The sequence below is a fragment of the Saccopteryx leptura genome, chromosome 2 (genome assembly GCF_036850995.1).
Source record: "Saccopteryx leptura isolate mSacLep1 chromosome 2, mSacLep1_pri_phased_curated, whole genome shotgun sequence".
In the NCBI taxonomy this organism is placed as follows: domain Eukaryota; kingdom Metazoa; phylum Chordata; class Mammalia; order Chiroptera; family Emballonuridae; genus Saccopteryx; species Saccopteryx leptura.
The window spans coordinates 296,288,336-296,312,279 of NC_089504.1; the positions used below are offsets into that span (position 1 = coordinate 296,288,336).

The 23,944-nt window shown below is 44.3% G+C and overlaps 1 protein-coding gene across 2 annotated transcripts in view; it reads right to left on the reverse strand.

Annotated features, from left to right (window-relative positions):
• The window catches only part of WNT2 (Wnt family member 2), a 62,425-nt gene that overhangs the window by 13,529 nt on the left and 24,952 nt on the right, over window positions 1–23,944 (reverse strand). For both annotated transcript variants that reach the window (XR_010748814.1, XM_066362538.1), the window contains exon 4: window positions 5,139–5,403. Coding sequence is in view for 1 of the 2 variants with exons in the window: in XM_066362538.1 (XP_066218635.1) it covers window positions 5,139–5,403 (265 nt within the window). In the remaining variant the exon portion in view is untranslated. The remainder of the gene's footprint in view (window positions 1–5,138; window positions 5,404–23,944) is intronic.

Consider the following 23,944-nt stretch of genomic DNA (forward strand, 5'->3'; position numbering starts at 1 on the left):
CTGGCCCAGGTCAAGGCTTTTCCATCATAACCAGTGAAAGTGGCCTGTGATTAGGTACAGACGCTACTCTGAGAGGACAGCAGCATTCCTTAGCTAGAGATGAACCTATCTCAGACTTAAGGGCTTCTTTGATTTATGGATGCCTGGGGCAATAACCAGAGTAGATAACACAGAACTGGCTGATACCCCTCCCAGGAGCCCAGCTCCTGGGCCCAGCCTCCAATATGGCCTGCAGAATGTCACATGCACAGCCTCACGTCGAGGGGAGTATTTATAGTTAGACATCAGAGCTCTCATTTTCCCACCAAAGACTAGGGAGAAATGTCTTTCCTTGTTCTTGTTGCCATAGGAATATCTTCCTGAACTGGTTTTTGAGCTTATCATTCCTTAGGGACTGTTAATATCAATGCTCTCCAAAACCTGAAGGGCTAGTAATTGAAGGGAGTCAGGCAAGCTGCGCCAATGTGGGTGAATGTGGAGCCTGACCGCTTTCCGCCTCCCCACCGTACGGGCCCCTCATCCCACATGTCCCCATGTCCTTGTGCTCCCTCCCCTAAATTTCAGGAAGTAAAGTGGTATATAGAAAAAGTATGGATTTCTGTTAGGATTAAAATTTTTTTTTTTAATTTTTACTCATTGATTTGAGAGAGAGAAACATCAGTTTGTTGTTCCATTTATTTATGCACTCACTGTCTCTTGTATGTGCTCTGACTGGGGACCCAGCCTGCAAGCTTGGCATGTTAGGATGCCGCTGTAACCAACTGAGCTACTCAGCCAGGGACTCCATTTTTATTTTTATTCAATTTGCTTTGCTTACCACTTACAGGCCACAACATCTTGGGCAACTTAAGTAGCTTTCCAGAGCCTCAGTTTCCTTCTCTATAATTAGAGAAAATGAAGGCTCAGAGAAAATGCATGCGAGGTGTGTAGCACAACACCTGGCACTTAGTAGGACTTCATGCAATGTCCCCCTCACCCTTTCTTACCTAGGTTCTGGATCTGTCCTCACCCAGGAACACCTCAGGCTCTCGACTCACCCTTCTGTATTCTCCCCCAAATAATGTCTCCCGGGCTTTCTTCTTACCTAATACTTGTGGAAAAATCAGGAACTATGGATTACCTGAGCCACTGAGTTTTCAATCCTTGATGCATCTAAGTTTGCAATGCACACAGAATTTTAGGAACAACACCCTGAGATTTTGATTTAGTAAGTCTCTAAAGAGGCCCTCACTTTGGGAAATAGTAGACTAAACCTGTGGACTTTATCCACTCCACAAGCGGAACTGACAGAACAAACCTGCCTGCTCAGGGACAGGTGCTGGCCAACAGGGGCAAGGCGGTCGGCTCCACGTGGCTGTTACCTGACAACATTCAACCTGTTCACCACCTTTTTCATTGCTGACCAGTAAAAGATGCCCAATAAGGTAAATAATAAATGTGCATGATATAAAGAAAGGCAAATTTAAACAATATGATCACAACAAAGCAGACTGGGTGGTATAAGATGCACTCTAGCAAAAAAGTATGTCAATTTTAATAGAGAAAATTAAATTAAAAATCTATGTATATACACATTAGTTGCTTTACATTTTACTGCAAGCTTCTGACTTATTTGAGAGCCTGGATACTTTTGGTGGGAACCCATTTTGAACATGTGGGGAGTTCCATGTACCAGAAAACAGGCTGTTCCTAACATAGTATGACTCCAGTGAAGGGAAGGGGGACTCAGGGATGTGCTCGCCCCGTGATCTGTGCATGCTGAGAGGGGCCGGCCTGGACCCAGCACCTTCGTTCCAGGACGAGAGAGCTGAGCTCAGAGGAGGGCTAGTGAGCACAGACGCAGGAGGCCGGCTACGGCGGGGCTCAGTGCTCTGCACCCCCCGCCCCGCAAGAGGAGTCAGGAGCTGCTGGGGGGGGGGGTTCTGAACCACACAGATGAGATGGGTCCACTGACTTGCTAGAATGCACACTGTGGCCAGGAGAAAGCCTCGTCTTTAGAGAGCCGTGGGCGACAAAGACAGGCGCAAGGCGCGCAGCAGCCCCGTGGGCGGAAGCAGGCTTTCTCAGGGAAAATCTACATCTCAGACGTGTGGCTCTGGGTACATGACTCCAAATATGAACGATGAAAAATGCACTCTGCCAACGATCTGAGCTGACGGCAAACACCCTGAGTCATATTTTCACTGACACCATCTGACGATCAAGAGAACCAGAAAGAAATATTGCAAGGTTTGCATGGATGATTTTGGCCTTTTCTTACATTTAGCTCACAAGGGCATTGATGAATAATCTCAGAATCTCAGTGGAAATCTGATCTAATCCACTGGCACTAATGACAGGGTGGCTCCTGACCAACCAACACCAATCATTTATATCTTTCCAAGTCAGCTAAGCCAGGGCAAGCCGGCAGGGAGAGGAGTAAATGAAGAGAATGAACAGATTAACTAGCCTCGCTCAGGAAGTCCATACCTGCGGCTGGTACATCTGGAGGCAGTGGAAAGTGATTAAAAAAATGGACGAGGCCCCTGGCCAGGTAGCTCAGCTGGCTAGAGCATTGTTCCTGCATGCCAAGATTGCAGGTTTAATCCTCGGTCAATGCAGAAATAAGTGGAACAACAAATCGATGTTTCTTTCTCTCTAAAAAATAAAAGGCCTGACCAGGCCATGGCGCAGTGGACAGAACGTCAGACTGGGATGCAGAGGACCCAGGTTTGAAACCCTGAGGTCGCCAGCTTGAGCACAGGGTCGCTGGCTTGAACCCAAGGTCGCTGGCTTGAGCCCAAGTTCGCTAGCTTGAGCAAGGGGTCACTTGGTCTGCTGTAGCCTCCTGGGCAAGGCACATATGAGAAAGCAATCAGTGAACAACTAAGGTGCCGCAACGAAGAATTGATGTTTCTCATCTTGCTCTCTCTTCCTGTCTATCTGTCCCTCTCTCTGTCTCTCTCTGTCTCTGTCATAAAAAAAAAAAAAAAAAAAAAAAAACAAGGATGAACTCAGGTTCAGGTCCCTGCTCTGCCTCTTCCCAACTGAGAGTCCTGTGGCAAAATCCATAACCTGTCGGTGAAAGCCTGCCTCAGTTTCCCTTCCTATAAAATGGGATAGTAACATAACCACCTCCTAGACCTCCCATGAGAATCAATGAGAGACTAGCTCAAGCCTTCACACACAGCAGATGTGTTTGTTATTTTAGGATCAAGAAAGAGAACTGTGTTCTGATACAGGGAATAGGAAAAGCAAAGTGCACATGAATAAGAGTAGCCCGAAGATGCTTCAGGGGTTGGGCTCAGAATCTCCTCTGTGAGGAGAGACAGTAAGGTCTTTATTTCACTGAATATCCAGGAGGCCGTTAAGTGATCATAAGCATAACTGTTTACTGTGCAAACTGCTTCCATCAAAAACAAAAACAGAGACAAACACAAAAACAACAAAGATGTCCCCAGGAAGCAGGTCTTACATTGGAAATGAGGTTTTTGCTTCATGGAGCCTCTGCACACACATGCCCAGGAGATGGCAGGGACGGACCGTAATGTCGGGTCGAGAGCACAGGCCACGGAGTCAGACAGCCAGACATCTCTCCTTTCCAAGGCCAGTGAAATCCTGAGCTGGTCATTCAGCTTTCTCATCCATACAGTTGGGATAACGACCTCTAGGGCTGCTTATCTGACTTTGAGACATAAGGTGTGAATTTGGTTCTGGGCCGGTGTTGATCTAACAAGGAGCCACCCTATTCTTCTTTCTTCTTCTTTTCTTTCGGTAACCAGTTCCAATAGGATTAAATAAAACCATGTGTGCAATGATCTTAGCCCAGTACCTGGCACACAGGAGTCAATACGCAGTTCCTTAACTGACCTTGATATCATCACCCCCATGTTCTGTCTGAGGAGCCGGAGGTTAAGCCATTACTTAACAGCAGAGAGGGACCCAAGCTTCTTGGACAACGTGTATCAAAGCCCAGGTTTCATGGGGATTCCGCTGAGACAGGAAGGAGGACTTGTCAGAGGTCCCCAAGGCATGTCAGGAATGCAGCAGGGCACAGCGCCTGGCCCTTTCGCTTGGTGGTTATTAATCCATAGGCTGCGTGTACAGACCTGTTCAGGTGCTGCAAGGAACTAGCTCATCAACCATGAAGGAAATTCAACCAGTCAGGACAAAGGGGAGGCTTTGGACTCCTATGACATTCCTTGGTAATCATGCTCCCTGGTCAGTTTAATGTTAGGAGCTAGCAGCCATCTACACTGTTTTACTGGGTTTTTTTGCAATTACTTAGGAATGAAAAACAAACTCAGAATTAAAATTTGAGGATGTTTTTCTGATAATGAATTCCCTTGCTTTCTACTAAGTCTGAGAAGTTGGCTTGAACCAAAGTCAGCTGTGGGCTCCCTCTCACCTCCTATCCACTGAGACTTGTACTCATTCTCATTTTGTACCAGAGTCTTTGCAAAGATGGTGCTAAGCTGGAGTTCAGTGCAGGGTGGGCGGGGTGAGAGGTGGACAACAGCACAGGTATAAGCACACCAGGGGACAGCTGTGTTGAGGCTCACACAGCTGCTCCCGAGTGAGTTAGAGTGAGAAAAGATGCTGCATGCAAGGGAAGAAACTCTAACGAACAAAATGCCTCTTACACACCCTCATCCTCTGCCCACCAGCAGCCAAACCAGTGGGGATGAGTTCTTTTTCTAGTATTTGGCAACTTGTGAGCATGTTGTAAAGAGCAAAGGGGTGTGCGGTGTGAATGGCGGATTTCAGAACTGGCAAACTGTAAAGCCCTGGCCCCCTCTTCTGCAGTCACACAGGTGGGGCTTGTAAGGCAGAACACACTGCAAAGCTGCCCACAGGACGGTGCTGGGCTGCTGCTATACATAGTGTAGCTTAACCCACTGATCCAGGTTTTGTCTGGGATGAAGAATACCTGTGTATTTTGACTCTTTACCCCAAACGTTCTTTTTGGGTACCCATTCCTCCAGAATCGCAGGGGGGCGCTCTCTGTGCACTTGAAATGTGAATTGTAAGAACATAAGCTTTGAACCCAAAGGCAGCAGGCCGCACTTAAACCGGCAGACTGGAAACACACAAGTGCATTTAAACTGGACAGTCCTGATCGCTGGTGGAGTCGGGCGCTGTGAATAAAATGAACTTACCTGCTTCTCGGTCCCTGATACAGTAGTCTGGAGAATTCTCAAAATACACGAGGTCATTTTTCGTTGGCTTCTTAAACCTCTTGTTGGCCACAGTGAAGCCGGTGCCGTCCTGGTTCATGACCACCTGGATGGCGCCGTTGTACTTCCTCCACAGGTAGTCGCCCGTCTTCCGGAAGTCGGCCATGGCCAGCCAGCAGGTCCGCAGCGTGCACGAGCCGCTCACGCCGTGGCACTTGCACTCCTGTTTCAGGAACCGCTTTACAGCCTGCCAGGAGAGATGGGCAAGCTCAGTGGGGTGGTCTCGAGCTCGTGACCCACGCCGCAGCTTTCCGAGCAACCCAGAAGTGATGGAAGACGTAGGACCCCGGGGCTCGGGACTGGGAGATGTCTGAGGCCACTTGCTGGTCGCTTCAGCCACACCGCACTGACCCCGGAATACAGGGCGGTGGGAAGAAAGTGGGAGGCAGTGCCTGACTGTGAGCCCCATTAAGCTACTATTATAATCAAGACCTCACTAATTTGAATGTAATAGGGTACAGGGCCAGTATGAAGAGTAAGGAAATGAATTAGAGTATTTTCTAGATAAATATAACTTTAGTATACTAAAAATGTATGCCACTACTACTCAAATTAGACGGACAAAGTAACTGCTCAGCCCCGGCCATTTCCAAATCGGTGGCCGCGACTGTTACTACTTCCTGGTGCTCTCCACTGAGCGGTCGCTGTGCTAACGCTTCCTCCACTCTGTGTTAATGACCTCAGTCTCCACGACAGTCCCATGCTACCAGACTGGGCTTATTCTTCACACTGTAGGCGCGAAAGCTCCAGGACAGCTGAGACCCCAATGAGGTGGAGTGGGGGGGGCAGATGGCTTGTGTCTGTGGCAGACCTGCCCTTCGGGTCACCCAGTGAGCTTCATACCAGACACAGGGAATATAAAGATAAGGGGGCGGGGCCCATGGAGCAGTTGTAGTTCCAGAAAAGACATTCATCCCGACATCCTTTAAAAATGCCCAGATTCCTGGGACCTGGCAGACCAACGTAACGACATTCCTCCTGCTCACTTCTCTGTCCTTGCCCTCCAAAGCTGGCTCATGCTGACAGGGAGGGATTCCAGCTGGAACAGGGCTCAGTCTGCCGTGACAAGTGAAGCAGAGAACACCCGGGTGACGAGGCCCAAGCTGGGAAGGGTGCGAGTGAATGAACAGCATAGGGCCACCACGATGCCTAAGCGCCTTAGCTCTAGCATGATTCTGACACATTTCCAGGCACGTGACTACATCGGGACTGACTTTCCAGAATGAATACCATTTCTGCATATTTTGTTCTACTAGAGCTTAGGTCAGAAACTAAGTATGCAGAAGGGGCAAACCAGGTTCGAGCACCAGGGGTGAGACCCCGGGGAGGAATAACATGGAATATTGATATCTATGCATGTTGGGAGGGGGTGGGAAAGGGGTGAGCATGAGTGGGCTGCTGCTGGAGCCCCCCTCCCATCCCACACCCACACTAATTACAGTACACCAGACTAGACTCCCAGGCAGTGGGCAGAGCAGGCTTACAAACACCACCTCCGTATTCTTAGGAACAATCCCCTCAATGGACTGCCCTAAGAATTTTGTTCAGACTACTACCTTGGAAAATGTCTTCCAGGGGGTTCCCTGCTCCGTCTGTCTATGCCCCCACCCCACATACCCTCTGTCTTGGGGTTCCGAAGTGAAGATGGTGACTCTGAGTAGAGGGGTTCCTCCTCCTCTGCTCTGTGACTGAGCTAAGCACCAGAGCCCTGGTCTCGTGAGATCTCCAAGGCTGATCCCCTCCCCTCCACCCCCTTCTTCTTGTCACACTGCTGTGAGTATCTGATGGGGACAGCTCCTCATTGTCAGTTGTGATCTCTCTTGAGCTTGGGAATCAATAATGAATGTTCATTCTTTACCACGTACTTTTTTTAAAGCTGGGTAATTGACTCATACGTGAATACTCTGAGCTTTAAACATGACCAGATAGATTACTGCCTTTGCTTTGTAATGCTCAGTTCCCGGGAAGCAAACTTTAAAGTTGGTATTTTCATATAATTAATTTTGTATTAATTTAAGATTGGATCTTAAAGATACAGCTTATAAATCCTTAGGAATACATGCTGCAGTGGTGCAGTGGAGGGTCATTGCTCGCTCAGGAATGGAAGCGGTCAGTCCCTCTTTCTTCCCCACTTTTGCTCAGGTGTAGGGCAGTCGGGCCCCTTTCTGACCCCAGAGCAGACTGGTAGCAATTTCATTGTCCTGCCACTGACGTTTTGCAGCAGAGGGCCTGTGGTCATTCAGTTTGGTCCAATATAATGTCAGGAGTAATCTGCCAGGGCACTTTTAAGAAAGGTTTCTTCACTCTGTTATGAATTATGCATACTCTGCTTCCCTCCACTCTTTTGAAGAAATCAAGGATTAACTGAATAATATTACAGACCTACTATAATAGGGAACAAGAAGGAGAGAAATATGGGGGATAATGTTGCATTTTCCAAACTAACAGTCATCAAAAATCTATAACAGGCCACTCACAGAAGAAATACAAAGTACTGACAAAAAGACGTTCAACGTCACCAGTGTAGGAAAAACAGCCGTGTTAGGCTTGCTCGCTTGCATTTTACATGATAAGTGAGTGAGCACGTGGCAGAGCCCTGTGTGTGTAGCCTACAGAAGGCTACAGGAACTTTCCCTTGGTGCAGATAGCTTGCCTGTCACTGTGGGGGGCCGTTTTCCTGTTTGCTCACCCGCCCACCGCTGAGAGAAGAGGTTCTCCCCTGCCTATTCGCTCGCCCGCCACTGAGAGAATCTAATGAATGGGAATGGCCCAGTGCTTTCCGGCTCCGCAGTTCCTCTGCTGTCTGCCCAAATCCAGTGTGAACCTGCCTGGCTTTGGCCACCGCCATTACAACTAGTAATTAGAAAAATGCAAATTGAAACAACACAACTTTTTTTTTTTTTACCTAGCAGATTAGCACATAGTACTCTAATTATAAAAGATTTATGGTAAGAGTATGGGGAAGGGGATGCTTTACAAACTGTTGGTGGGAGAGTAAACTGATGTGTTATGTAAAGGGAGAACATTTTGCAATACTATAAAAAATTTCAATGTACGTACCCTTTGACCTTGGTGATTTCCCTTTGGGAATATTTGTACAAGTTTAGAAGAATTCACACACACATGAATGTTCATAGCAGCAAAATTAGCAAGAGCAAAATATTAGGAAAAAAAACCAAATGACATCAATTAGAAACTGGTTAAGCACCTAGAGTGGTATATGCTGAATAATGGAATATCATGCGGTCTTTGAAAAAATGAGGTCAGTCGGTCTTACAGGCCTAAGAAAACGTCAGGCGGTAGAAGCAAAATGCAGAACAACAGAGGTGATATGACCCATGGTTTAAAGGCCTGCATAAGTGTGCATGCACAAAGGAGAAAGGCAAAGGATGTCCTCCTGCAGTCTGGCTGCAGGCTGAGGAGTTGCACGGCTGGGAAAAAAGATGGAAAAACAAGGAGTCCAACTATCTGCACCGTACAATACAGGAATTTGGGAATTGTTCCCTGGCACCTGGAGAGAACGGGACAGTGGTTCACATTCTGGCCACACGTTAAAATCAGCCGGGGCTGTTTCCAGCACACAGACACACCTCTCCCTGGAATGAATAAACTAGAACCTGGTAGCCCTGGCCAGTTGGCTCAGTGGTAAAGCATCGGCCTGGCGTGCAGGAGTCCCGGGTTCGATTCATGGCCAGGGCACACAGGAGAGGCGCCCATCTGCTTCTCCACCCCTCCCCCTCTCCTTCCTTTCTGTCTCTCTCTTCCCCTCCCACAGCCAGTGCTCATTGGAGTAAAGTTGGCCTGGGCACTGAGGATGGCTCCATGGCCTCTGCCTCAGGCACTAGAATGGCTCTGGTTGCAACAGAGCAACGCCCCAGATGGGCAGAGCATCGCCCCCTGGTGGGCATGCCGGGTGGATCCCGGTTGGGCGCATGCGGAAGTCTGTCTGACTGCCTCCTCGTTTCCAACTTCAGAGAATACAAAATAAAATAAAATAAAGAACCTGGGCTGGGGTGGGGACAGGCCTGGTGGGTAAGTCAGATCTCAGGTGCTTCTTCTTCTTTTTAATTTTTCCTTCTTTTCCAAGTGAGAGAAGAAGAGGTAGAGAAGCAGACTCTCACATGCTCCCCAACTAGGATCCACCTGGCAACTTCTTCTGGGGCAGATGCTCTGCCCATCTGGGATCACCCACAACCAAGCCATCCCCAGTGCCCAGGGGCAATGCACTCGAACCAATCAAACCATGGCTATAGGAGGGAGGGAGAGAGAGAGAGAGAGAGAGAGAGAGAGAGAGAGAGAAGGGGAGAGGAAGGAGGAGAGAAGCAGATGGTTGCTTCTCCTGTGTGCCCTGACCCAGAATTGAACCTGGGACTTCCACACACCAGGTTGAAACCCCACCACTGAGGCACCAGCCAGAGTCTCAGTTGCTTCTTATGTGCAGCGTGTCTGAGGCTCTGCTCCAGACCTAGGCCTGTGGTACAGGAGGGGCAGAGGGAGCACCAGGGGCTGGGCCCACGCAGGGCAGGGCAGGTGAGCCAGCCCGGTGGGCAGGGCGGCACAACCATTCCAGGAGCAGGGATATCTGACTCTTAGACCAAGGTGTGTCCCACCCTAGGTCTGCAGGAAAAAATAGCCACAAGCAGTGACTGGCCCTAGTGCTGCCTTGGAGGGAATGAGAGATGGAGATGACCAGCGGGGTAAGAGCCCCTCTGCAGAGGCGGCTTTCATCTGATGGATGCGCCCTACCCTGTCTCAAGGGGTCGGGAGGCGCTGGGTGAGGGGCTGCGCTGCAGACAAGTTAGTTGTTCCTTACAGGAAGTAGAGATCAAAGGAGAACCCAAGGACATCCCAGGGGTTCCCAGACAGTCTGGGGCTTCTTGTGTTTGTGTTCATTATTACTTTCAAATGTTTAAATTAAGGAAATATGTGCACATGATTTTAAAAACTCAAGTAGTCCAGAAAGGGTCAGGATGAAAAGCAACAGCCCTCTGTTGTCTCCTTCTCCTGTTTCTCCTGTCCTCACCCCTCCCTGCCCGCCCAGCCCAGCCAGAGGGGTCCCTTGTAATGAGTTCTGCTTTTAGTCCTGCAGTGGTTACCTAACGCTTTTACAGCCTGTACTGTGAGAAACAGAAAAAGGCATCCGACCCTCAAGACACTTGATGGACGTCTGCTAGTTGCCATCGTACCTAAACAAATCTACAACAAGAGGTGAATGGAGCCCTCTGAAGGGGGGTCGCTGTTTATTTCCCTGCCAATCAGAGTTCTGGAGTTCCAAATCGGCTTCTTACTATGAAGAGTGAGAATTTCACCCAGGCCTGCTTCCTCAACACCCAACATGCTGTATCATGATTTCAGTGATCTCTGCAACTTCAAGGAGCAGACATATGCCTCCTTTCTTGTCCAGAGGTGGCAGGTGCTATCTCTTAAAGGGATAATGCTTACCCCCCCAACCCAGCCTCAGTCAGCACTGCCTGTCCTTCCAAAGTGCAAAGAGGATAGCGTTCAAGTTCTGTGACTATAGTTAAGTCACCCACAACATGTGTAGACTTTGATTCTGAAAACGGAAAACAATGAGTATCTATGTTATACTATTAACTGCACAACTACGGACAATACCGATACACAATCCCTGCCAAAGAAGAATGTTCCTAGAGTGAAGTTTGGTGTTTTCTCATTTTACTTGCAACCCATCACATTTACTATAACTTAATGTTTTCCGGTCTCTCAGTCATTCCACCCACTCCATCCCTTCTCCTTGTTTCCCAGTGGAGGTGTGTGTGGGCGGTGGCGCTCCATGGTCCTCCATCTTCTTATTCTAACCTGACTGGCCACACAGCGGAGACCAACCAGCATGCTCTCCCAGGTTGGACATACACTAGAGGAGCCATGTTTTCTCTTTATCTTCTCAATTTCTTTGCTGGAGCCCTCTTTTAAGTAACTTCCAGGTGCACAGGGGGATACATTTTCTGAATTCTTGCATACCTAAGATGTCTTTATTCAGCCTGAATTCTTGGTTAATAGTTTGGCTGGGTATATAATTCCAGGTTGAAAATAATTTTCCCTGAAAACTGTGGGGTATTGCTCCACAAGCTTTGGCCTAAAGTGTTGATGGGAAGTCTGATGTCCCTACTGATTATTTCAAAACTGATTCTATTTCAGTTTTGTTTTTTTTATGAAAGGTTTTAGAAACTTCCCCTTATGTCTGGTGTTCTGAAATATCACCATGATGTATTTAGGATGTAAACCGATGTGGTCTGCTCAGCCTTCAGGGCTCCCGTTCAATCTGGAAACTGCCGTCTTTCAGCACTGAGACCTTCCTTAACGTTTCCTTCCCCTCCACTGGTCCTGGTCTCTCTTCATGGCATTCTACTTACACCCTTATTGAACCTTCTGAATCCATCCTCCATGTCTCTTATGTTTTCTTTTTAATATTTTCAATAGTTTTCTAACCAGGAATAAATATGCTATATTACTGATCTACTGATCTTAGTCTGACTAACAATAAAACAGAGCTAAATAAGAACGCACTAACAAAGTAAGCTTATAAACTGATTTCTGTAAAATATTAAATCCAACTTGTTGTTCTTATAACTATGATCCAATATCACCAGTTTAGTCATCAAAGTTATGCATTTTGCAATAAATCAAAAGTATATAATCAATCCTGTGCTTTCACCTCTGGCCAAGTTGTCATTACAGTTGAAAAGCCTGTTCCCCTCTAGGTCAGTGGTCCCCAACTCCCGGGCCGCAGACCAGTACCGGTCCATGGGCCATTTGGTACCGGTCTGCAGAGGAAGAATAAATAACTTATATTATTTCCATTTTATTTATATTTAAGTCTGAACGATGTTTTATTTTTTTATTTTTTTCGATGTTTTATTTTTTTAAAATGACCAATTCCCTGTGACATCCATCTAAGACTCACTCTTGACGATTGTCTCGGTCACGTGATACATTTATCCATCCCACCCTAAAGGCCGGTCCATGAAAATATTTTCTGACATTAAACTGGTCCGTGGCCCAAAAAAGGTTGGGGGCCACTGCTCTAGGTGACACACAACAGAGGTTAACATCCAAGTTGAAGAATAAGCATAAGCGGGAGCTGCGTGACTCCGCCTTGTGCACCCCGCCCCCACTCCCACCATGCTGAGGCTTGCAGTTCTGATTTTTGCTCAAGGCCAAGACAATCTGACTGCAGAGATTTGGGAACCTGATGTAGAGAACAATAACCCTAGTTTATAAATTACTTGCCAGCTTCAGTTTCTGTAACAACCAAAGCAGCAGACTCCAGCCTTCAGATAGGCCACTCCAGGAGGTCTGCTGACCTGCATCTAGTTATCTGAACAAACTGTGCTGGGTTCCCTCAGAAAAGAACTCTCAACCCCCTCTTTTTTTTTTTTAAATTTTTTTTTAAATTTTATTTATTCATTTTTAGAGAGGAGAGAGAGACGGAGAAAGAGAGACAGAGAGGGAGAGAGAGACAGAGAGAGAGAAGGGGGGAGGAGCTGGAAGCATCAACTCCCATATGTGCCTTGACCAGGCAAGCCCAGGGTTTTGAACCAGCGACCTCAGCATTTCCAGGTCGACGCTTTATCCACTGCGCCACCACAGATCAGGCAACCCCCTCTTTTTGATTCCTTTGTTCTATTGTTTTGTTTTTTCCCTTCCCTTCTTCCTCCTTACAAAAACCCGGGCCTGCACCAAAAAATTAAGATGAGTTTTTGAGGACAGGATTTTCCCAATACTCTCAGGAGACTGGCACTTGAATAAACCTCCTCCTTTCTCATCAGCACTTGTCTTGTGTAATTGGTTTTCATGGTGACAGGCAGCTGCACCTGAGGGTCATTTTTCTGGTTTCAGTATTGGTGAGCCAGCCAGAAGCAAGAGGGCATGCCACCCCCCAGTAAGTACCGGGACTGCAGGGGTCCTGGGCTGGCTATGGCTAACTGACCACATGTGATACCTGGGAAATCCCTAGCAGCTGCCGACTGATTTTACTTGGGGACTGGCCTTCACTTCTCGCCTGCGCCACCCAGCAGGTGAAAGGAAACAGGCCTGTGGGTGAGCTGACCTAGTGCACGGGGCGTCCTCTGCCACTGCTGTCTCGGCTTTCCTAGCCATCTGGGACTTGACTGTGAGGCATCTGCAGTGCTGTTTGGCAGGGGATGAGACTGTGACTTCAATCCCAGCAGGTCCACAGGAGTTGTTTGTCTGTCTATCTGTCACTACTAGCTTTGGGGAGTTAACAGGCTCCGTTGGGTAAGCCCCTGGTGTTTACAATCAGAAGCCCTTTGCTCCACTATCTGGGGTTCTTTGGAACCATCTTGGGTTCTTCTGAATTGTCTGGGGTTCTATAAGGAATCAATTGGTACTGTCTGGTCAGCGGCAAGGCTTTGTGAAGTCAAATGCCAGCCAACGCACAGGGATCTGTAAACACTCACTTCTCTGGACACCTGGATTTTGTTCTGTTGGCTTCTGAACGTCTGGTTATAATGCTGATGGTTTCTGAACTTTTAGAATACTCTGGACTTCTGAACTCATGGGTGGTGAATACTGTTCTAATTGTATATACTCTGTAAATACTGGATTGTAAGAATTGTATCCTTTCTGTTTCACTGGTTCTGTCCTTGGCTGGTAACCATGGGAACAGCATCATCCATCTCCATGGGCAGCATCCCTCAGCCATATTTTAGTCAATGAGCATGCCTATGTGCCCAAGCCAATGACAAAGAAGAAAATGGTTTTGTTTTGTTTTTTTAATATTGCCTGGCCTATGTCTACACTTGATATAGAGGAAGATTGGCCCCTGAATCAGTCTTTAAATTATTATACTGTTTTGTAGTTAAAACTGTTTTGCCAGAGGTCTGGTAAATAGGATAAGATCTGTTATATACAGGCTTTCAAATTTTTATATAATAAGGCTTCTTCTGCTAAGAAAGAAAATAATTTGATGGTCCAAAGAGGGGAAGAAGATCTCACTCTGATCCCAGATAGAAAAACTCATGAAGGGGGGGAAAAAAATAAAAAGGAATATTTTAAACATTTTAAAGCCTCTTCCTGGAGCTCTGGGACTTGTTATGGCCCTGGGAACAATAAGGGAATTACTACCACCCCAGACTCCATGCTGGCTGTGGGACCAGCTGGGGTGACTGCACCACCTCAGATGAAGAGAAAAAAGTCCCCCCCTTTTTTGTATTTTTCTGAAGTGAGAAGCTGGGAGGCAAAGAGAGAAATTCCCGCATGTGCCTGACTGGGATCCACTCGGCATGCCGACTAGGGGGTAATGCTCTGCCCATCTGGGGTGTTGTTCCATTGCAACCGGAGACATTCTAGTGCCTAAGGCAAAGGCAGCCATGGAGCCATCCTCAGTGCCCCGGTCAACTTGCTCCAGTGGAGCCTTGGCTGCGGGAGGGGAAGAGAGAAATAGAGAGGAAAGAGAGGGGGAGGGGTGGAGAAGCAAATGGGCGCCTCTTCTGTGTGCCCTGGCCAGGGATCAAACCCGGGACTTCAACAAACTAAGCCGATGCTCTACCACTGAGCCAACGGGCCAGGGCAAGTCCCACTTTTAAAATTCAAGTGGTCCAAGTAGCCCATGCCTGCTATCCACCCTCTCTCCTCTCCAGCCTCCTTGAAAAGTTGTCAGGGACAAATAAATAATCCTGCTTTCTCTACAACTATTAATTATATATACTATAAGTTAGAATCTGTTATATATTATATTATGTATATTAATATTATAATATATAGTAATGTTTATATATAGTAAAGGATAAACTTATTCCAAATGTGTTTTTAGGACCATGAGGTCTGGAAGTTTAATATCTTTTAAAGTTATTAACATATATGTTTGTTTTGCCTGGGTTTATAAAAGGTTCATGTTATCTCTGTTATGTCTTTTAAAAACATGAGTGTGTTTGCCAAAGAAAGAATCTACTTCTAGAAGTTATGAAATGTGTTCATAAAAGTATCGATCTGAAGAATGTAGTTATTGGTTGTCACTAAAAGCTTAATGTTTCTGAAGAGAATTCTAACTGAGCAAGAATTGAACTGTATGGTTTTAGTAATAAAATATAAGGTATAAAGATACATTTTTAAAGGACAAGAATTATAAATATTACTCTAAATATAATATTTTTCTGAATAAGTTTAAAAAGGCCAACCCAAAGGGACTAGGAAAGTTGCAAGATGTTTGTGTGAGCTGCAGGTTCATGCAGAGGGAAGAAGCAAACAGAGAAGGAACTGAGGGAGTGAATAAAAGGTCAGAAAGGAAGATAGAAGGAAGATAGGAAGGACATTGGAAGAAAGACTGTCCCAAAAGGAAAATGGAAATGGAAAAAGAAAAATAAACAAAGAAGGGGCATAGAAAGAAATGATCAAGCTGCGTTGTGGTTCTGATGATGCGGAAAGATGCGGGCGCTCCCTTTGATTATTCAAAACGATTGTTTGAATAATCAAACGATTGTTTCTCACGGGAGCCCTTCCATGCACAGCTGATAGTGGGGGACCAGCTGAACGGTTTCTTAGTCAATACTGGAGCCACTTACTTGGTTCTAAACACAAAGGTGGCCAGAAGGAGTCAGGCAACCACCTCAGTAGCAGGAGTTACCAAACAGATGCAACAAAAAAGCCTTTCTTCAACCTTCGCAGTGTTTACGTTTTAAAAGACTTTCTCTTAACCTAGAAATGACTTTGGGTTATTCCAGTGGGCCCCTGGAATCCTTCCAGGATTTGGTCTCTCTCCTAATAAAAGAGAAATTTTGGACTAATTAGGCCTATTTAATATGCTTGAAATTACATGGGAAGTTTTGCATAAATGTTATCATAATAAATAATAACTATATTTTATTTGTTTATTTATTTATTTATTATTAAAGTAGATGTTCTGGAGATTATGTGAAAAGCTTCAGGAGTCTCCACAAGGTTCTGATATACTTTCATTTGTAATTCTGATTCTTATCTTAAAATGTTGTTATAAAAAAAGCAAATTCTTTTGTCACCTGCGTTATAATCAGATCTATGACCATGTCATTTTAAGTTTACTTGTCATTTAAAGACAGCCATTGCCTTGTTCTGATATTACGTTTTCAGGAAGGTCCATGGAAAGACTTGGACTTACTCTAAAATATAGGTTTCCAAGAATAAACATTCAGATCCTACCTTTAAATTAGAGGAAGATTTATAAAACTCTAAAGAATAACTGGCTTCATGAAATACGGGCAAATAATCAGGATAAACAAGAATTGCTTATGGGACTGAATGAACTGACAATATTATTTTTATGACTTTGTTCAAAATATTGTTGATTTTTAAGTATTTTGGTTTGCAGATATAAGGAAACTTTTTTGTTCTTAAAGTAATTTGGTGAATCAAACCTTTATAAGCAGTATTTGAGCATTTATATTTTTCTCTCTACTTCATCCCTCTAGAACCTGGCAACTCTTAATAAATGAGTATTGTTATTGTTATAATAATATATATGTTTGTATAAATCCAATAAGGATTGGTTCTCTCTATAATAGGACACATAAAACCAGTTTCCAATTGTGGTTTTATTAACCAAAAGTTTGACTGTGATGTCACATCTGAAAAGGACATGCCTGAACTCTGGGCATCATCAGAAAGTGGTCAAGAATGAAGATGGACTTTAAAAGCACATTGGTGAAGAAACAGCTGGATGCCTGGCTTGTTCACATTGCTCATGACATTCCTTCCAGGTAAGGAGCAAAGGCTGCTTTCCTGAGACAGACAGCCAAGAAGGAACCTCAAGACATTTGGAGGGACCTCTAGGATGTCAGGAATTTACCCAAACCTATAGGAATTGCAAGCAAAGCCTCATGGCAACTGGAGGGCGTGGCTTCTTTGTCCAGAGGGGCTAAAGCCCAATCAAATGATTCATTATGGAATTCTAGCAAAGAGGGTTTAAAAGCCTATAATGATCAATTATGGCACTTGTGTTTATGTAATCAGGTCAGATTGAAACTGGACTTAATATAGTAGGTAGTCTTAATTTGGCTATCTTTGATATAAATGAGGAGGCTTTAAGGAAGATATTATGCTTCAAAAGAATCTATAAGACATAGCTATGAATATTAAGCTCTAGATTAGATCCTAAATATTTCTAGTTTTCTTGAATATCTTGCTACAACCCTCTGAACTAATGTTTTATTTTTCTGCCATCCTCTAACTTAAAATTGTGAAAAACTAAAACTTTTTTTTTTTGACAGAGTCAGAGAGAGGGACAGACAGGGACTGACAGACAGAAAGGGAAAGAGATGAGAGGCATCAATTCTTCGTTGTGGCACCTTAGTTGTTCAGTGATTGCTTTCTCATATGTGCCTTGACCGGGGGGCTCCAGTTGATTCAGTGACCCCTTGCTCAAGCCAGTGACCTTGGGCTCCAGCCAGCAACCTTGGGCTTCAAGCCAGTGACCTTTGGGCTCAAGCCAGTGATCATGGGGTCATGTCTATGATCCTGCGCTCAAGCCAGCGACCTCGGAATGTCCCAGTCCGATATTCTATCCACTGCACAACCGCCTGGTCAGGCGAAAAACTAAAACTTTTCCTGAGCATTGCAATTGTAAACTGCAGCTAAAGGACATACATAAAGTTGAAAACTCGCCACCCTAATCAAGGTCAGAGACTGATGCTATTAAGCCATAGTGAAGTTACCAAAGCACCTGCTGACATCACCAAAGACATTTCAAACTTCAGATAAAAATCTGCTGCCATCACCAAAGACATTTCAAACTTCAGATAAAAATCTATCAGATTGTCACTCCTTTCCTTCCAGCAAAAGAAATAATAAGCCTCTGTATCCATTCCAACCAGGAAATACGGTTCTACTACAGACCTGGAGGACACAGGGAATACAGACTACGTTAAAGGTTTATTCTCATGGATACACTGAGATTCTGGTCCATACTTAGAAGGATTTTTAAAATTGAGATTAACCTTCCATTTGTAATTTTACTTGTCTTTATTTTCCAGAAGCATTTATTTATAACCTAAACATATTTCTGCTGATATATGCCTTTAAAAGATAAGCTTATTTTTAAGTCACAAGATTTTGCTTTATAACAGGCCCAAGTTGTCCCCTCCCTTAGAAGATTTGGAAAACTTCAAAAGCCCCATGGAAATGGAGCCAAATTGACAATGGGGAATTGTAATTGGAGATGAATATGCTATATACTGAGATATTGATCTTAGTCTGACTAGTTATAAAAGAGTTAAATAAGAATGTACTAATAAAGTAAGCTTATAAGAGAATTTCTATAAAATGTTAAATACAGTTTGTTGCTCTAATAACTATAATTCATTATCACTAGTTTAGTGATCACAGTTATGTATTCTGTAACAAATCTGAAGTATATAATCAATTCTGTGCTTTCACCTCTGGCCAAGTTCTTGTTACAGTTGAAAGGCCTGTTCCCCTCTTGACCCACATCAAGGGTTAACATCTGAGCAGGAAAAGGAAACATAAGAGGGAGCTGTGTGACTCCATCTTGGCCCCCCTTTTCCTCACTCTCACCATGCTGAACCTTGTCATTCTGATTCTCGCTCAAGGCCAAGAGGACAGTTTGACTGCAGGGATTTGGGAACCTGTTGCAAAGAACAAGAACCCTCATTTATAAGGTTACTTGCTGGCTTTAGTTCCTGTAATAACCAAAGAAATTGACTCTAACTTTTAGATAGGCCAGTTCCAAGAAATCTACTGACCTTCAACCAGTTATCTAAACAGACTATACTGAGTCCCTTCAGCCAAGATCTTTCAACCCCCTCCTTTCTATTCCTTTGTTCTATTTTTTTGTTTATTCTTCCTGCTTCTCCCTCCTTATAAAAACCTTTCCTGCACCAAAACATTAAGGTGTGTTTTTGAGGACAGGAGTCCCCCATCTCCTCAGGTGGCTGGCACTTGAACAAACCTCTTCCCTCCTCATCTGCACCTGTCTTGTGTAATTGGTGTTTATGGTGATGGGCAGCTGAACCTGTGGGTCTTTTTTCCTGGTTTTAGTTTCCTCCTGGCTTCTTGAGGAAGAAATTTCACTAGAGTAACACTCCTGGCTCTCTCCACCCCCTTACCTATTTCTCCCCCAGGAGAGGAGAAGTGATTTGTCCAACTGGTAGAGAAAGAAGAAGGACTTGTTTGCTTTGGCTCATACTCTTCAGGCATCTACTGGCCTGTGGAGATAAGTTATAATCAGCTCCTACTGTCCAGCAAGGGGCTCCCTGCAGAGGTTCCTGTGCATAGCCAGTGGCAGGGTGAACTAGTTTGCCCAGTTCAAGGTGGAGTACTAGGAAGCACTTTGAAGCTTTGAAGCTACGTCTTCCAGTCCTTTTTTTTTCCCCCCCAGTAGAGCAACAGATGTGTTGACCCACCTATCTTCCTCCCATGTCCATTTTTCAGCTGGTTTCAAATTCCAGTGGTAAAGATGATGCTGTTTATGGGTCTCCTTAGACTCCATTTGTCTTTTGGGCTGCTTATTTTACTTTCTGGGGGATTTCTTTGGTTTTCTCTTCCAAGTTCTTTCCTGATCTCTAGTTGTCACCTTTTCAAGGTACTCACTCTTGTTTATAGATGTTGCTATCTTCTTGAATTTCTCTGAAGAGACTAATTAGGTTTTTAAAAATTGTCTTCTCATTGATTTATTGACTTTTTTTCTTGTCGGCACCAGTTTTTTACTCCAATTTTTGGTCTTTTTCTTTCCTACTGCTGAATTTACTCAAATATATGGTAATCCTTAGACAGTCTCCTCAAATATAAGAATGAAGTCGTACCCAGCAGCTCTGGTTATATGGGCGGGGCTGGCGGGGCAGAGAGGTCTGCTTTCTGGTGAGTAGGTAGGACACCAGCTGTTATGCTGGAGATGGACTCTAGAAAGCTTGTGAGGCGACCTCAGGCTTCCAGGAGTTCAGCCCATGGGTGGAGAGGTGCGTAAGGGGCTCAATATCCACCTATGGGTTTTTCAGTTAATCCCAATATTCAAGTCTCTGCTTCTCTCTGGTGCTTATTTAATAGTATGTGAAGTTTTCTCAGGGCATCTTGGTTCCCACCAGGGCTACCCTCCACGTGCTTTTTCCTTTTTCCCATCTGCTGTGTTTTCATTTTTTTTTAATTTAAGTGAGAGGAGGGGAGACAGACTCCCATATGTGCCCCGACTGGGATCCACCAGACAAGCCCACTAGGGGGCGATGCTCTGTCTATCTGGGGCCATCCTCACAACCCTACTATTTTTAGCACCTGAAGCGGAAGCTCCACATAGCCAACCTCAGCACCCAGGACCAATGTGCTTGAATCAATTGAGCCATGGCTGAGAGAGAGGAAGAGAGAGGTTGGGAGGGGAAGGAGAGGAGAAACAAATGGTCACTTCTTCTGTGTGCTCTGACCAGGAATTGAACTCAGGACATCCACACACCAGGTTGATGCTGTACCACTGAGACAGCTGGCCAAGGCCTCTATCTATTTTTATCAGTTACTATTTCTTCATTTGCTTTCCACTCTCTTGAAATTTGTTGAGCACCCTTATTTCATTGACCATTCTCTTTATTATTGAGTTAAATCATTTTTATGTCATTACTACATCTTTAATGAGACTGCTTGCACTGTGAAATATTCTAAAAGGGGACATGGAATATGAGGGGAGGAAATGGTCCACTTTATGATACACTTCTGCATGGCTCAATTTGTTCTTTTTGTTTGTGCAAGTCTTGTTTTTCCAGAAGAAGTTAAGAACATGAGAAAAAATCCAGGACAGTGACTTGTTCTCTCTCCAGTGAGTCATGCTGAGAGTATTGTCCAGAAGCTGAGGCTACAGCCCGTGACACAGGTAGGTTCTATTTTGTCTCAAATCTTTTCTAAAGGGTTTCTTGTTCTACTTCCTTTTTCTTTAATTCTTAAAGCAGGCCAAGGTCAAGAGCCCATTGGCCACCTTCTCTTTGCTCCACCCCTCATGCTCACAGCCCTCATGGCTTCTTATCCACCATCTTGGCCAGCACAGTCCGCTTCATCCCCTCCCCCCTCCCCGTTTCCTTTATCTCATCTAATGTTTGCTCTGTGGCATCCTGTCAATAAATACTTGCTCATGTGACATGACAACTTTAAAAAGGACAAATAACTTTGACTGCTAAGGATTCTTGGTGTTTGGCTTCATGAAAAACCATTTTCAGCTTAACATACAACTTTTCTCAATAAAATATCTTCAATAAGCTTGTAATTGCTTCCATACTAAAATCTCCGCAGATTCTGGTGGTCCTTAAGTCTTTGGTTTTGAGCATGTAGACCTTCAGGTCTGCAGAGGCTGTTCTCTACTCTTAGAATTGAAGAAACATATAAATACTAGCATTCTATACCACAGAGAAGTCTGAATTTCAAAATGGAAGGAAATAAACGCATTGTTCAGGCTAAAATGATTCTGTTTTTATTTTGTTTTGTTTTTTAAAAATCCCCCCTTCTTTTCCAAGTGAGAGCAGGAAACATAGAGAGACAGACTCCCACATGTGCCTCGACTGCGATCTACCTGGTAACCCCTGTCTGAGGCCAATGCTCTGCTCATCTGGGGCTATGCTCACAACTGAGCTATTTTTAGCACCTGAGGCAGAGGCTCCATGGAGCCATCCTCAGTGTCTGGGGCCAACATGCTCAAATCAATTGAGCCATGCCTGTGGGAGGAAAAGCGATTGAGAGAGAGAAGGGGGGGAAGGTTGAAGAATCAGATGGTTGCCTCTCCTGTGTGCCCTGACCAGGAATTGAACCCAGGACATCCACATACCAGCCAACCATCTAAGGCCTTAAACAATGCTATTTTATATTTACTGTGCAGCTTACTGTCAGAGCACAGTTAGGAGGCATAATATTGCTAGGCTCTTACCATATATCAAACCATGCTAAGCACTTTATTTTTACTATTTCACTCAATCCACACAAGCATATGAGGAATATACTGTATCAGCCCATTTTGCAGGTGAGGTTATTCAGACACCTAGAAGCCGAGGACCTTGTTCTCCGTCCCACAGCCAGTGTGGCTGCGGCCGGAGGCGACCCACACCTGTCAGTCAACACTGTGCAGTCTGTCTACCAGCATTGCTAACGCTGGGGTTCACCTTCTCTGGGTTCAGTGGGTTCTATAAAAGTTTCTACACTTAGTGTTCCCATATCTAATTAGTTTACAAAGAATTGTTTTGCCAGTTTTAAAGACAAACTTCTCCCAATGAGAATAAAATTTTGGTTTTATAAGTTAGCTTTTCTGAAGACTGAGCCCAAGCAAAGCCAGGGTGTCTTTGTAAGACTTCTTGTCAGTTCCTGCATTTTGCTAAGTTTATAACCCCGGTTTTCTACCACATGGATTGTCTTCCTGTCAGAAAAAAAGACAAGCCACCTGTGTGAAAGAAATGCCAACTTAACAACTGACTTTGCTTTAGAAATCATACCTATAATTTATTTTAGGTCCTGAGCTGCTATGTTCTCACTAATTTATTTAGTTAGCTTGAGCCTTCAAGGGAGTGTTAGTACAGGCGGGCCCCGGGCTACGGACAAGATAGGTTCTGTACGTTTGTTCTTAGGATGAATTTGTATGTAAGTTGAAACAGGTATGTTTACCAATTAAATACCAATTAAAAATACTTAACACAGTATTTTTTTTTACCTTTTTGTGCATATAAACACCGAAACATTCTCAAACCTACAGAATCTCTCTCGTTTGTAACCCACGGGCTGCCTGTGCTTTGCTTTTTATATATATAGTTGGGTGTGTGCCATAAAGCAACGAACATATTTCTGGACCTATATCAATTTTCCTGAGGGAAATACACATTAAAAACATTATTTAATTTTCAGAGGCTGGCTTAAAGCCAAGTACATTTATTAAAAATTAAATATTTTTGACAGTTCCGTGTCTCTATGAGTTGCTGAAAATCAGACCAACTTATATCTTTCAAACATATATCCTCTGAAAGTAGAAAAACAAGGAATATTTATTACTGGCCTGTGCAGTTGAGTTTCTTATGCAATCATTTATTAACTTAAATGAGACACTGTGATTTCTTGAGCACTGTCATTCTTTACAAATAGTGACTGCGGGTGGGCTGAGCTAGAAAATATAATGTATGGAATTTACATCTGTGGAGTTCAATAACATTATCATTGACCAACCATATAGGTAATTATTCTTATTGACTAATGAAGCCAGTCTAAAAACCATTTTTCTATGAGTAATAGAACTTTATAAGGGACTGTAAAAGTTTTGTTAAGCGCTGTTCTCTGCTGTGGGACTCGAACTCTACATAAAGACCTACAGTATCAAGCACATACTGCTTTTGGGTCCAACAAGATAAAGGTGAGGCTGGTAGAGCTGATCTCATTTTTCAAAATGCATTTATTTTTTATAAACTAAGGAGACCAATCAGAAAACACAGATCTGCTAAGTGAAGGTTGTACCTGATAAAGATGCTGAACGCTATTTTAGGGAGGGTTAGGATGAATGGGAGGTTAAGCAATCTGGCTCTGTAACTAGGAATAAATATGTTATATTACTGATTTACTGATCTTCATCTGAGCAGCCATAAAATAGAGTTAAATAAGAATGTACTAACAAAGTAAACTGATAAAAGAATTTCTGTAAAAGGTTAAATTCACTTTGTTGCTCTTATAACCATGATTTGATATCACTAGTTTAGTGATTATAATTATGTATTCTGTAACAATTCAAAATATATAATCAGTCCTGTGCTTTCACC